Source organism: Gobius niger (genome assembly GCF_951799975.1).
Source record: "Gobius niger genome assembly, chromosome: 2".
Classification (NCBI taxonomy): domain Eukaryota; kingdom Metazoa; phylum Chordata; class Actinopteri; order Gobiiformes; family Gobiidae; genus Gobius; species Gobius niger.
The window spans coordinates 15865355-15880000 of NC_136853.1; the positions used below are offsets into that span (position 1 = coordinate 15865355).

The window sequence follows — 14646 nt, forward strand, 5'->3', positions numbered from 1 at the left end:
AAACAAATTCTGATTCTCAAGACTATTTCTCATGTGAAAGACCATCGCGATACACCACATTTACTCGGGTTATGATTAGCAATTTACACATTAGAATTTGAGGCTCAGGAGGGTAACAATAGAGATTAAGTCATAAAGGACATGAGAGAGGAGGACATGTATAATGGCGGTCACACTTTGATTAAAATGCATTTAATAACATTTGTGAGGAAAAAGCCCTTTAAGTAAACAGAGTAACTGACTTGTGATCTTGGGTGGCAAACTACAGCCAAATAATCAATGTCTGGAACATGACATCACCTCTGCAGAAAAGGATATGATGCAGTTTTAAAACCATCCTTTGGGTGGCAGTCTTGAGCCAAACGGTTACGGGTACCTTTTATTGGACTTGAAACCTCTCAGACATGGTGATTTCAGCCACTGAATAAAGGCTATCACGTATAAGGGTGAGATTGTTGCATTTGTTTTCAATGCCATGGTGTTTAAAATCGGGACTGATCATTGTGCATATTTAAATAAAAAGTAATGTATTTGCTTTTAAGATCTCATGTTTGACCCCAAAAAGGTCTTCAAGTAGCCGTACAGTCGGTGTAGCCTATAAACTGTATATAACTGAAATAAATGACGAGATGGCACCACAGACGTAATATAATGATGGTACCCACACGTTTGTCCACGCCGCTGTCTCTTTAACCAGCAGACTCTCTGTCACTCTCGTCCCTCCCATTCTTGCAGCCCTCCAGTGTTGCTGGCAGATGGGAGCGCACGCAGCAACACCACCGCGGACGAAAAAACGTGCACAATCCGTGGAAAACAACGTGGAAAACGAGGAAACCGCTCCGGAGCCTGGGGAAAATGGGTTAAGAAAATGACTGTTTGTTTTATCCTGGATGGAACCGCGTGGTTTTCTCGTGTGAGAAACTCGGATGCTGTCGTCTCTCGTATTGAGCGCTTTTTATTCTTTCTCCTTGAGCGCTGCTGGTACAAAGGCGCTTGGTCTGAAGCAGCGGCACCTGGGACTAATGCCCTCTGAATGGGGAAAAGTGAAAGAGCCAATACGCGGATATCTGGGCACAAAGAGTGAGTGAGTAAATCCAGGGGATTCATTTGGACACATCTTTTTTTTTTTTTTTTTTCACTGGTCGTGCACCATACACCATTTGGGATTATTTATTGTGCCTTCTTATTTTTGTCCATGGAATAATGCATGAAAACAGCGTCCAATATTACAATTTTTTGTACCCCTGTGGACCGACTGCAGTCCCTGCTATTTATCTGATTGAACAGCAGGTTTCTCTTGAGGAGAATGGGATGTATTTTTGCGACTGCGCAAACGGCAAGTGTCAGCAGGTAGGCTCTATAGTTGTAAAAAAAGATTTCTTAAAGGACTCTAATAGGCACTTCCAGTGCAACTGAGCGATATCTGCACATTTTTGTCTGTGCAGTCACTTACTTAAACTGGTCGCCTTTGGCACAATCCTATTGGTGTGAACCAAGGTCGATCACAGAAAAAAGATTTGGCCCAACATGGTGGAGCCGGTGGGATTCATTGAAGCGTGGAAGGCACAGTTCCCTGAGTCCGAGCCCCCCAAGATGGAGTTAAGGTCTGTTGGAGGCATTGAGCAAGAGCTGGAGAAGTGTAAAGCCTCTATCCGGAGACTAGAGCAAGAGGTGAATAAAGAGCGCTTCCGCATGATCTACCTGCAGACTTTACTAGCAAAGGAACGAAAGAGTTATGACAAACAGCGTTGGGGCTTCAGGAAGACCCCTGTGGGCGAGGGCATGGATGCTGCCTCAAACCAAGGGGCAGAGTGCCTATCCCAGCAGCCACATGTGCAGGAGACTGGGGGAGTGGGTATTTGTGTAGGAGGAGGAGTCTACAGCCCTGTGGGTCCAGGGGAGAGGAGCCGCTTTCAGCCTGTAAATGATGGAACTGGGAGGACCAAACCTCGACCCCCACCTGCGAGAAAGTCTGCATCCCACGGAGATGGACTGGAGTCTGCTTTTGACGTGCCTCCACAGGTTGAGTCAACCTCCTGTGACAACTTAGATGGACTTTCTCCATCCAAACAGAGAGGCGGGATCACGGTGTCCCCAAGGCGACCGGTACTTCCTCCGCCTGATAAGGAAATACCCTTGGACCCGAAAGACAAGCTGGGAATGGGCCTAGGAGTTGCAGCCCTAAGGTCCAACTTTGAACGGATCAAACGGGCCAACTCCCACTCTGCCGGCGATGCTGGCAAAATTCCAGACAAACCACCTCCACCATTTTATTCCAATTTGGAGTTCCATCACGAGAGGGGTTTGGTGAGGGTCAATGAGCGAGAGGTGTCTGACAAGATCAGCTCATTGGGAACACAGGCCTTGCAGATGGAGCGGAAACGGTCTTTACACTCCCTCCCAGGTAACCTAGCAACCATGGCCGGAGATCTTCGCCCCAGGCCGGTTTATAGGGGGAGGTCTACGGAGAGCACCTGTGGCTACGACGCCGAGGGTGAGGATGGAGAACCCACGCCTAGACATTTGGCAAGAGCAAACGGGGGTAAACCTCCACCCCCGCCATGGCAGCCCTCTGAGTTTCAGGCCTACTCTAGTGTCTATGTTGGTGGGGTCATGATGGGCGAAGGAGGCAGTGGGGGTGGGGTAAACATGCGGGACCAAAGCACCCAAGATGACCACCTCCTCACCTGGCCACGGCGCTCCTACTCGCCTGGGAGCTTTGAGGACGTGGGCGGAGGCGGGGGCTACACTCCGGACTGCAGCTCAAACGAGAACCTCACGTCCAGCGAGGAAGACTTCTCATCGGGACAGTCCAGCCACGTGTCCCCCAGCCCCACCACAGCTTTCCGCCGGCCCTTCAGGGAAAAGAGCCGGTCGCCCTCGCAAAACTCCCAGAATTCCCAGCACTCGTTCGACAGCAGCAGCCCGCCGACCCCTCAGTCCCAGAAGAGACCCCACCATCGCCAGCACGGAGGACCCGTGGTCATGTCCGAAGCCACCATCGTCAGTGTTCGCAAGACGGGACAAATCTGGCCGCCTCCCTCCCACCACGACCTCATGCCCCATGGAAGAACATCACATGACAACAGTTTCCATGGAGACCACCTAGGTGAGTGCTCCCTCTGGTTCTTTATCCTGCATCATTGTGAAGTGGAGGTGGGCTTGAGTGCCCACATAGAAACACGCAGTGGTACTTTGCAGTTGTGTGTGGGTAGAAAATGAATGGACGTTTGGCTGATGCAGTGTGCCGTAGACCCCTGGGGATCTTCCTGGCATTGAATTTCCTTGCTTTGTCAGCCCATAACATACACAGGTAGAGCTACACATATATACCGCCAAATTTTCCTTATTTCAGTATTAGAAATGAGTAAGATTTACCGATTTATTGCTGGCTTACAACAAAAACACATGTGAAATAGTTTAGATTTAAGCATCCTTTTACTAATTTACTTCTAGTTAGTTTCTCAAGGAAGTAATTGAATGTTGCAATATTTTCACGTATTGCGCAGCCCTTGCACGTACTTATGGGTGCCATCCAGGTCTAATATCCGTAATGACGGAGTATTTGTGTGCGTAAACAGACAGGATAGTGTGTCCTCTCTGTGGCCTTGTGTGGGAGAGATCCACCTCCGCTTATCCCTGGAATGTCGGCCGGGTGGATGAACAATGATGCGGTCAGCGAGTTTATGCTGCAGGTCTAGCCTTTCTCGGACAATTCTAGCGAGTCATTTGGAGTTTGGTATTTCGGTTACAGGTGTTTGTCTCGGGGGGTGGGGGGGGGTGGATCTTGCTCAACCAAGATCCACAACGGTGTGAAGAGTCTGGACAGGCCTCTGGTTTACCCGTCTCCACTCACCTCAGATCGACACGGTCCGTGGGAACTCAGGCGGGCAATTCCAAATAATTAGCTTTCAAATCTGTAACCACAAAATTGTAGCTTTCAGCCATGGCACCTATCATGGAAGTTCATGACAGATTGTTGATGTGTAGCTTGCAGCTGAGTCCCGAGGTATTAGCTAAGTATAGGCTTTGTTCAGCCTCCTACGCTGCATAATGGTGTGACAGCCGTCAAGGTAAAGTTGTTTTGTTTCTTCATCTTCATCAGAGTTTATGGCTGTTCTTTGCCTTTTGTGATCTAACTCATTTGTGTGATATTTTTCCATATTTTATTCACTTAAATGCTTGACACATAAATGAATGCCTGTAAAACACTGTTGTAACCAGCTACCAGCACTGTGTAGCTGAGACAATATTTTAGATGTTAAGACCACAGTGACATCTTTAATTCAGTCCGTAGAGTTATCATGGTTTAGCTTTTACTATGTTCGACTACCTGCCATAAGAAGTCAAGAAAACTTTGCTTTCTTAAATCTTCTGTACCTGTTTCTCGTAGTGGAATATAATTAGTTTAGTCATTCAGTATCCAGTATTGTAAAGGCAAACATTTTGGGAAAAAATACCCATGTATGTCTGTTTTTTAATTGAATGTGAACTAGCTTGATATTTGCATTGCCGTCTATAAGTTGTGAATCATGCTTATAAACTGATCGCTGTGAAGTGGTGGGATGTTTAGCGTGGTGAAAGTTAGGACCATTAAGTTGCTATAAAGGGATGGGTTAAATGGCAACATAAGGGATAAGAGCAGGTTGAAGCCGCTCAATAAGTAGAGTGAGAGCTGAGGAGCATCCAGTTGCGAGAAAGGCAGTCTTGCTCCCCTTTCCCCTCCTCTTTTTATGCTTTTGCCCCTTGCTCTTCATCACACCAGGCCTAAGGTAACCTAATATTTTACTGCCAACGAGGGGGGGCCATGTTCTCCTCCGTCTCCCTGTGTGAAGAGAGGGTCATTGTGCAGCGCCAGACCGCTGTAAGGTATGGAGACTTGGCGAGCTACCATTCACGGAGTCTCCCCTAAGTGTTTTTCAAGTAGCTACAGGCATCATTCTTTCCTTTGCATCCCAACCTCTAAGAAACATGGGGCAGCGGTTCCCAACCGTTTTTTTTTTTTTGTATCAAAACCCCCTCAAGCTTTGTATCAGAGAACAGCCTAACTCCAGTCTTTGTGATTTTCTCTTCAATAATAGGAGCAAGTGTAACTGCTTTCATGTTTCAATGACATTTTCAAATTAATCCTATGAACACATTTTTGAGTCAAAAGACATCTTTATGTCATCAAGATTACTACACATAAAGTAAAAATTAAATAGTACCAAACGCTGTCTTTAAACTGAAATATTCCAAGAAATCCTTAAGTGCTTATTTACCCTCAAAGGTCCCTGTCCAATACATGTAAAGTCAAATAACATTACAAAATAACATAAATAAATTCAAATAAATTAGCTTGTCAACCAGTGCTCCAAATGGAATAGTAAATCTGTGTCGCTTGTGAGCGTACTTGAAAATATCAATAACAAAAACATGCAGTGTTTAACCACCCGAAGCCATGGAGAAATATCCAAATAGCACATTTCAAATCTAAAGTGTGGGACATCGAAGATTCCACCTTGGTTTCTAAACAAAGTGATGACCTTTTTATTTAACCCAAAACAAAGTTTTTGCAAGTAGCAGTTTAGTCCTGTCCCTAGGTTTGTCCTTGGTCTCCTCCAGTCTAGCCACTACCAACTTTCATTCTGTGATGCGAGTAGATGATACCTGCAGCAGTCGCCATTGGCCAAGTCGCCTTGAGGTGTGAGTGTAAAAGCGTATAGCCTTTGTGTGAGTTTGTTACGCAACGGGAGAGAGTTCTTCCCATCTGCGCTTCTCTGCAGCCCCCGCATCCCAGTGCAATGAAGCGAGAAACGACAGTTCTGCCTTGGCCCTGCCTCCCCCAGTCCTTCCTCACTACAACGACCCACTCATCCTCATTAACAGCATCAGCAAAACGGCACAAATGCATTCACCTGCAGTGCTCCAACTGCCCCGTGGAGTAAAAATAGTCCCCCCACTTTGTAGGGACCGTATTATGTAATCCTTAATAACAGTTAATTGTGTGTCTATAGCTATACTGTATTTTTCTTTCTATTTTTTAGTAGTCTGAAAAGTAAACTTTAGACATTACATATTCTTCTACCCTACAGTAGTGAATTAAACAGAAATTTAAAGGTTTTGGGGAAAAATAGAGCAACAGATCCAAATTTTAGGGATTATTTTTGGTCAAATTTGTCAGTGTTGAACTGTGACAGCAGCGGGCGCTGCAGCCTATTCATGTTTGGTCAGTACTTCAGAGGGGGCTTGTTTGAAACACAAAAAACAAAAAGCGGCAAGTCTCTTTCTCTTATGGTTCCGAAATTATAAGCAAAAGTCTGCAACATAAAATACATAAACTAGGTTCACAAACTTGTGACCAATTTTCACCGCAGTGTTTCTCTGCTCCCCTGTCATTCTAAAGCTCTGAAAATACCCTAATATCAGCCCGATATATCGGCCGGACAATATTTTCTATTAAGCTAAACCAATTCAAAATACTAAAGCAGGACCAAAAAAAATGTATGAAGATCTCATTGATTTAGTAATATATTGTGACATTGTGTGGCCTGGTATTGCACAAACAAAAAATTTGCGATTATTTAGCAGGCCTGCCAGCCTGCACAAGACAATAATTTGAACATCAGACGTCAACATAACACAGATAAATCCAGTGGTTGAATACTTGAATACTACTACTTATGTTTTGTCACTGACTCACCTTTACTAGAAAATGTCTTGTCTGATTTGGGCTAAGACCGCTCCGTGGGGTGTCTAACCAACATTTCACTTCTTATGTTCTAGATTATCCAACTAAAAGCACTAGCACTCTCCCACCCTGCTCCCCCTCGTATGGTCTATATTTCTGACCTCACACTTCTAACCCGCTCTCACTCCCTGCAGGGCTCACAGTTGTGGAAAAGATGTAAAAACAAAGAGACACAGACAGTGCGCTGATAATCCTTCACGTATAGCAGCTGGAGAGTTAGCCATTTGCACCGAGCTACAGTCATGGGGAGAAGGAAACTCACCAAAGAGCTACGGTGTTAGGCCAATTACTTCTCATCAGGCAGAGTAATTAAAAGAGATGATGTCTTTTTCTTTCGCCGCAAATATGCCCGATTGGGTTTTCCGGACAGGATGATGAGTGCATCCTGTCTGGGAAAAACATTTTAGCCGATTCAGCTGGGGCCGGTGTGTCAGGGACTGTTTCAAATCAATAAATTATACATGCACACAATCTTTTTTTTTGTCAATAGAAGGAATGTTTGTGTGCAGCTTAATAGAGTCTTTTTGAATTGACCCCAGAACTGGGTTAATTCTAATGTGTCTTCCCACTGATGTGTAGTGGCTCTGTTGGCAATGGATGCAGTGGTTAAACAACCTTAGCCTCTGCCCAGAGAGAGTCAAACAGGCTGGTTCAGTTCAGCGCCTGGGTTTGATGTGGGTGGAAACAGTGGGTTTTGGGATAGTGCTTGTTTGTGGGTGATTGCTGTCCGTTAGAAAAGGGCCTGGGGAATTACACAACACACAGTAAAACTGTTCGCTCTAAAGCTAGTTACCATTTTTGTTTCGCTCTTTGCTTTCTTGATTGTTAAGCTACAACTTTTCCAAGGGTTACTGCAAAATATGGATGAAAAAGGCACACAGACCAACTTGCCATTCATGTAGACCAGTGTTTTTCAATCACTGTGCCGTGGCACACTAGTGTGCCGTGAGATATTGTATGGTGTGCCTTGGGAAATTATGCAATTTCACCTAGTTGTCTTTTTTTTAATAAATTCATTATTATCCGCAAATAATGTACAGTTTTCAAATGTCTGTGCCCTCTAGTGATCGGCAGAGTAACCATGTAATACTCTTCCATATCAGTAAGTGGCCACAGGTAGCTCATTTGTGATGATCATTATCATAGCATTGTGGCTAGCGAGACTATATGGTGTTCCTATTCAAGACACTTTGATGAGAACGACTGAATATAGGCTACAGAGTTAAAAAAAAAAAGTTTTACATTTTCTGCTGGTGGTGTGCTTTGTGATTTTTTTCAATGAAAAATATGTGCCTTGGCTCAAAAAAGGTTGAAAAACACTGATGTAGACACCGGTAGACATTGCACAATAGTGTATTTTACATGGTGTGGAGATGAAGGAAATTATTACCGTATTTTCCAGACTACAAGTTGCACTTTTTTTCATAGTTTGGCTGCAACTTATACTCAGGTGCGACTTATACTCAGGTGTGACTTATATATAGATTTTTAAAAAGCTGCTGGAGGACGCTCTAGGTTTGTGTGCCAGTATCTGCGACTCTGAACTACTGAAGATTTAAAAAACGGTAATCGAGCAGCAGAAAGAAACTTGTGTGGGACTCGCGAAAAGCAGAGGTCCCTCTTACTGCAATGAAGAAAACAAAAAAAGCTAATCGCAAGCAAAAAGCTAGATGGCCACAGCTAGAGGAATTAATTTGCAAATGGGTGCTTGAACAACGTGCTGCTGGGAGAGGCTTGTCAACAGTGCAGTTACGCCTCCATGCCAAGGTAGTTGCCAAGGCCGGTGCGACTTATACCCCAGAGCAACTTATAGTCCGGAAAATACTGTACATATCATTGATGATTGTTTTAAATACAGAAAAAACATATTGGAGGAGTTTAAGTATCTCGGAGTCTTGTTCACGACTGAGGGATGGATGGAGCCTGAGATCGATAGACTGCTGTAATTGACTGTTATGGTGAAGAGGGAGCTGAGTCGGGGCAAAGCTCTCGATTTACCCTCACCTATGGTCATGAGATTTGGGTAATGACCAAAAGGACGAGATTGCAGATAAGTGGTCGAAATGAGTTTCCTTCACAGGGTGGCTGAGCGCACCCTCCGAGATCGGGTGAGGAGCTCAGTTACCCGGGAGGAGCTCGGAGTAGAGTCGCTGCTTCTTTACATCGAAAGGAGCAGCTGAGGTGGCTCAGGCATCTGTTTCAGATGTTGATGCGTACCTGTCTGGTCGTGCAATCAGTCACGCAAAAAAGACCAAACATGTTGTTAGCATTTGGCCTTTCCTCCTCTCCTCTATGGGGTCAAACGGGGGTGAACTTAGCGACCAAGCTCTTTCACGTTTTCCCTATTTAAATATGGTTATATGAGGTACTGGGGCTGAAAGATATATCGTTATCATATCGAGATATGAACATTCAAAACATTAAAATCGAAAAACGCAACATATAAATGATATAGATTTTCAGCAATAAAACTGCACTCTTTATTATTATGTTTTTATTTTTCTGAAAAATGCTTGGTTTTCACCGAGCCCGTAGTTATGTCGTGCCGTATCGATATCGAGATATCTGGCATGAATATCGAGATTTGAAATTTTGTCCATATCGTTCAGTAGGTACACAATCCAAGCCTAGTTACACAAATTAGACATGTTGATTTTCTAAGCGGATATGACGGGGCACTATATTAATATTAATAACACCTTAGGAGCACTTCGATATCTGCACTGTAATATCTTTACTTCTGAAGATATAACTGAGCGGACGTCGAAGTGCCGCATTCTTGTCGGTCTAAACCGTAGTTTACGGTATGCTACATGGTAGGTTATCACCAACGTCTATGGAGTGAATGAAAAAGTCCCTTATGAAATGCTTTTTGACCATTTCTGTGAAAGGAACTCTACAAACAAATTCCCTACCTAGCTATGATTTGCTCCCACTTTAATTATCTCTGTTTGTGCTTTCTCCAAAACAAAGCCTAGCGTACCATTATGTACAGTATATAAAGCCCTAATAGACCCAAAACTTGGAAATGGCTACTAAACGAACAAACCAAGCACTTAACTGCTTTGTTGCCGCAATGAGTTCTTTTAATGCGTTTGTAGGTTTGTGGCTGATCACTCCTGAGGGAAAGTTTCAAGCTTTTAATGTTTCTAATGGTGCTTGTATTGGGGGTTGCTTTGGTAATGACTTTTATCTGCAGCACGATTTTCTCCCGCTCTCTTCATCTGTTCACCATTATAACGCATTGTTCTTCATACCTCTTGCCTTTAGCGTCTTCCTGCTCGGGCCCAATTAGCAGTGCATCACCTGTCTCTTAGGTGGTTGCAGGGCTCACCATCCAGCTTTGGGAGATGGATCAAAGTCTGAAGTGCCCCGGAGCAGGCAGACAGTTTGCAAATGTCCATGAGGCTTGAACTGACAAGTACCTATAAAAAAAAAAAAGTAGACAATCAATGCCAAATGTCAGCAGCAGCAGGGATCCTTGTTAGAGTGGAGGGAGTGCACATTCCCGTCGGCTTACACAGCCGATTCCTGTCCACCAGATTTTCAGTTTCTCGTGTCTCTGCTTTGGTCTGTCTTGCGCATGAGGATTTGTCTATGAACTTCAGATTAAAAAGCATATTAATTTAATCCCTGGTCACCAATTACATTTGCCTTGGGCCTTTTACTTCTCGACAGACAGCACGGGACACAGCCGTTCTCGAGAAATTAAACTAGCCTATATTCAACATTTTTTTTAAAGGAAGGATTGCATTTGTAGCGCCTTTCACAGACATGGCCTCAAAGTACTTTACACTTTTACATTCACTCCACACCTAGTGGTTGTAGACATGTCATTGTCATTGTCTGTGGCGAAACTTTCTCATCCAGGACTAAATCTTCCTTCATTTCATTCCTCCCTCTCTGTTGCTCTGCCTTTGTGCATCTTTTTCTCTCCGCGGCCTCTGTGTTATCGGCTCATATGCACTCAGCAGTGGATGGATTTGCTCAATAAGCACCCGTTGTAAATGCTGGGGTTTCTTAAGTTGGACATCCACGTGTGTCAGTGCGGGTTTACCGACAGCACAGTGGGGGAAAACATGGGGCGGATTGTGTTTTGTCTTGAGACTGAGGGGACTATAAATCAGTGCACCGGTCAGAGGCACAGACGTGTGGGAGAGCGACGCTATTGAGGTGTTCCCTGGTTGGAAAGGGACGAGACAAAAGAAAGGGAGCAATTCAATTACGAGATGATTTTGTACGTTTTCAATAAAAAAAAACGAATGGATTTCATGTTTTAAAGACTTGTGTGATTTGTTCTGGTAAATGTGCACGCACTGATGATGTGGGGGATGCACAAAAAAAAAAAACACTTGATTTTTATTTTTCCCTTTTGCGGGATCTTTCTGCAGATTGTATGCTGAATTAGTCATGAGGCATAAAGAAGCGGGATAAGTGTCCTTTAATGTTCCACTCAGATGATCCACATTACAACACTGCAGTCATAAAGTCCCATTCACAAAGGCATAAATATTCCATCAGACATGCTCCTCACAGTGTTGTTCATGCAGATACTCTGTGCACATATAGAGAGGGGGAAGAAAGCGTCTATTTCACCACTGATATGACGGAGAGAGCGAAAAATAAAACTTGAGTTACTCTGTCTGGTCGGAAGAGAGGATCCAAGACTAAACAATAAAGCCCTCAGAAAAGTGAAATTGTATTATTTTTGTTTGTGCCTGTGTGGATTTGAAGCCTGTGGGATTCTGTGACCTTCAGCGTGAGCTCAAGTTACATTCACCCCAAACACAGATACCATTTGGTCAAACAAACCGTTCTTACCAACTACCACTACATAAAAGATTTGACCATGGGCTAAACTGGGTGTAAACGTCTAGACCAGTTATCGGTCCAAGCCTGCCTTCACTCAGCCGCGTTCATTTTTATCGAGCGAGGATTCTTAGATTTTCATTGGCCAATTAAGAATTTAATTATAAGAAAAAAGGTATTTGAAAACTACTGTAAACAAGCCATCGATAAGAAGAGAACTAAATGGTAATTGATTTGGTGATTATATAGGATACTAGAAGATTGCGGTAAAAATGGCTGACATCAGTAACATGTTGAAATCTTGCATGTGTTTCTCTTTCATTCACATTCTGAAGGCCCTTTATCTGCGCCTGTATTATCTGCTGTGTCTGTCTGTCGTAGCCTATTGTTCATCCTCTTTTCTCCTGACAGTCAGTCAATGTGACGCAGCACCGCAGCTTTCTCTGCCCACATCTCACTCCAGGAGCAAAGTGAAGCGCAAGCTGCAACTTCTCAGCCCCTCTCACTCAACCTCACGTTTTCAACACATTATGTTTGACTTTAACATGTCCAAAACAAGTGCTAGAATAGAATAGAATAGAATAGAATAGAATAGAATAGAATAGAATAGAATAGAATAGAATAGAATAGAAAAACGTTATTGTCTACCATGCACAATGATGGCAGAAATTTGCCTTTGGCTTGCTCATACATTCTAATACATTTGCCCAGCAATGTACATAATAAAATTAGTTCATTATAAGATCAATTCACTGCAGACACAGTAGCAGCAGGTACACTTCATTAAGGAAAGGAAAAAGGGAACAGACTGACTTAACGACATTAATACAACTTATTCAGCTCCTTGATGGCAAAGGGAACAAAAGAATTCCTGTACACATTTTTCTTGGCACAAGGAAGTCTGTATCTCTGCCCTGATGGAAGGAGCTCAAAGTGACGGGACAATGGGTGGCTATCATCATCTGTGATCTTAATACAGACACGACGCACTGCTTTACTATAATGCTGAGATAAACTGGTTTGTTCTTGGCCTGTTATTTTACTGCCCTGTTTAACAACTCTGCCAAGTTTAGCTTTGTTTTTGACAGTTAAATGACCAAACCAAGAGACTATGTTAAATATCAGTACGCTCTCAATTAAACACTGATAAACCCTTGATAAGATATGGTCACTAACTAACTAACTATCTGCTACTATCTACTAACAGCTATCCTGTATCCTCTATACTTCTCTGTACAAATTATACAAGTGAAAAGATGAATTACCTTTTATAGCCAGTATTTTTCATTTAGCGATAGAGCTTTTAGGCCGTTAATAATTCTTCAGCAGCTTGTGCAAACAGCGCTGCTATACATAACAACCTGAAAGCGAAGGCGTGCGGTGGTTGCTCTGGGTTGACTGGGGAATGGCCACAAGCCAAATGTACAATCCAAACACTATTTGTACCTCTGTGGATGCCATTAGCTCCTAGCATTAAATGTAAGCTGTCAAACATAATGATTGAGTGAGTGAGAAACGGTGCCACTGGGACTTGGATGTGTTCAGTGGTTTAAATACGAGCTTAAGCCGTGAACAGATGAATAACTGCATTAGACCCATGGAAATTGCTTCCATCATTTATTCAATCAATTTCAACGCTCTCTCTAAATGTCAAAAGACTCAGGAGTTTTTTTGTGGACTGTCAGAGACTTTCTTCTGACAGTGCCAAGTTCCGGGGTGTGCACATCCAAGAGAACCTGTTCTGGTCCACAAACATTACATCACCGGCCAAAACAGACCCAGCCCCCATCATGTGCACCTTCATAGAGAATGTCAAAGGTTGCTTGGTGCTTTTCTGTCTCCATCCTCCATTTGAAACCCTCACGCGCCAGACAGTCTCGCTTAATCAAGCTCTTTGCTTCTGCGCTCCCCTCTCTCGTTCTTCCCCATGTCCTCTGACCGCTTCCGTCATGCCGTGTTCCACTTTTGCATATGGGCCTGTGTCGTTGCCGCTGCAGCTCGCTGTCATTTGGCCCACTTCATAGACCTATAAATGGCAGAGCGGGGTCAGGGCTCCGAGTGAGTGATAAGAGTGGGCACCTCAACAGCTTTTTGCTCTCTTCTGTAGGAGACGCCATTGTTCAGTCTGGGTGCTGCTGTGGTGTCATTTGTTATGGTTGTTCTTTTCTGCTGTGTATGTTTTAAATGTTATGGACTAACCTGGTTAAATACAGGCAAAAACAACATGTGAGCACCCCGTAGAAGCACTTTGCGCTCCTGGTGATCTGTTATCTATTATTAATTAACTGTATGTTTTAACAAAGGGTGTCATATTCTCCTCCATAGACTGTATTCAGCTACGAGCCGGCTGTATGCACCATATGCCATGTGCTCTGACAATGAATAGGCTCTTTACTATCACCGGTGCGGTTCTATTGTGATAGATGGCAAAACAATATTTACACTGACCAAACATGGTTGGACCCACAGAGGTTACAGATAAGTCATTTTATTTCCAGCACTAATGACTAAATTATGATGTGAGAAAAAGAAATATGGTAATGTGTGTGAATTGCTGACCTCTAAGCTTTACTTCAGCTGGCACTAAAGAGTAGATCCTGCTCTTCGGGCTGTTATGTAAGAACATGGTATTTACTTGTGACAAACCACCAACCCCTGAGCAGGTGATCCATGAAGGCAAACTAACGCACCATGTCCTGGGTGAAAGGGGCAGCTTATGACTGATGGATAACACAATTAGCTGCATCGACCTATGTGTAGTTCTCTGTGGAGTTTGGCCACTCTTGTTCCACTCTGAAGTGTGTTTACATGGTCCCGAGACCTTTGGGGGAAGTATCTCTGGGTTTGAGACAATGCAAAAAGTGCTGAAGAAGAGCCACAGCCACACAACCGCCCTTCTCATTCAGCGTAAGCACCTCCTTGTGACTTTTAACGATATAATTGTCACTGCATGTTCACAGTTTCCACGGTTACATCATCTGCTGTTAGCACAAGGTCTTTTGCTGCTGCGTCCCTGGTTGTGTTATTTTTGAATTGATGTCACGTGACCCTCACTAACTGCATTTTGTCATTTGCCGGCATTGACTATGAAGAGTTTGCAAGCTGTG

The 14646-nt window shown here is 43.7% G+C and overlaps 1 protein-coding gene across 1 annotated transcript in view; it reads left to right on the forward strand.

Moving 5' to 3' along the window:
- Positions 1–735: 735 nt before the first annotated feature.
- The window catches only part of bcr (BCR activator of RhoGEF and GTPase), an 81505-nt gene continuing 67594 nt past the window's right edge, over positions 736–14646 (forward strand). The window contains exon 1 of the mRNA XM_079582554.1: positions 736–3109. Coding sequence (XP_079438680.1) covers positions 1528–3109 — 1582 coding nt within the window. The 5' untranslated portion in view covers positions 736–1527. The remainder of the gene's footprint in view (positions 3110–14646) is intronic.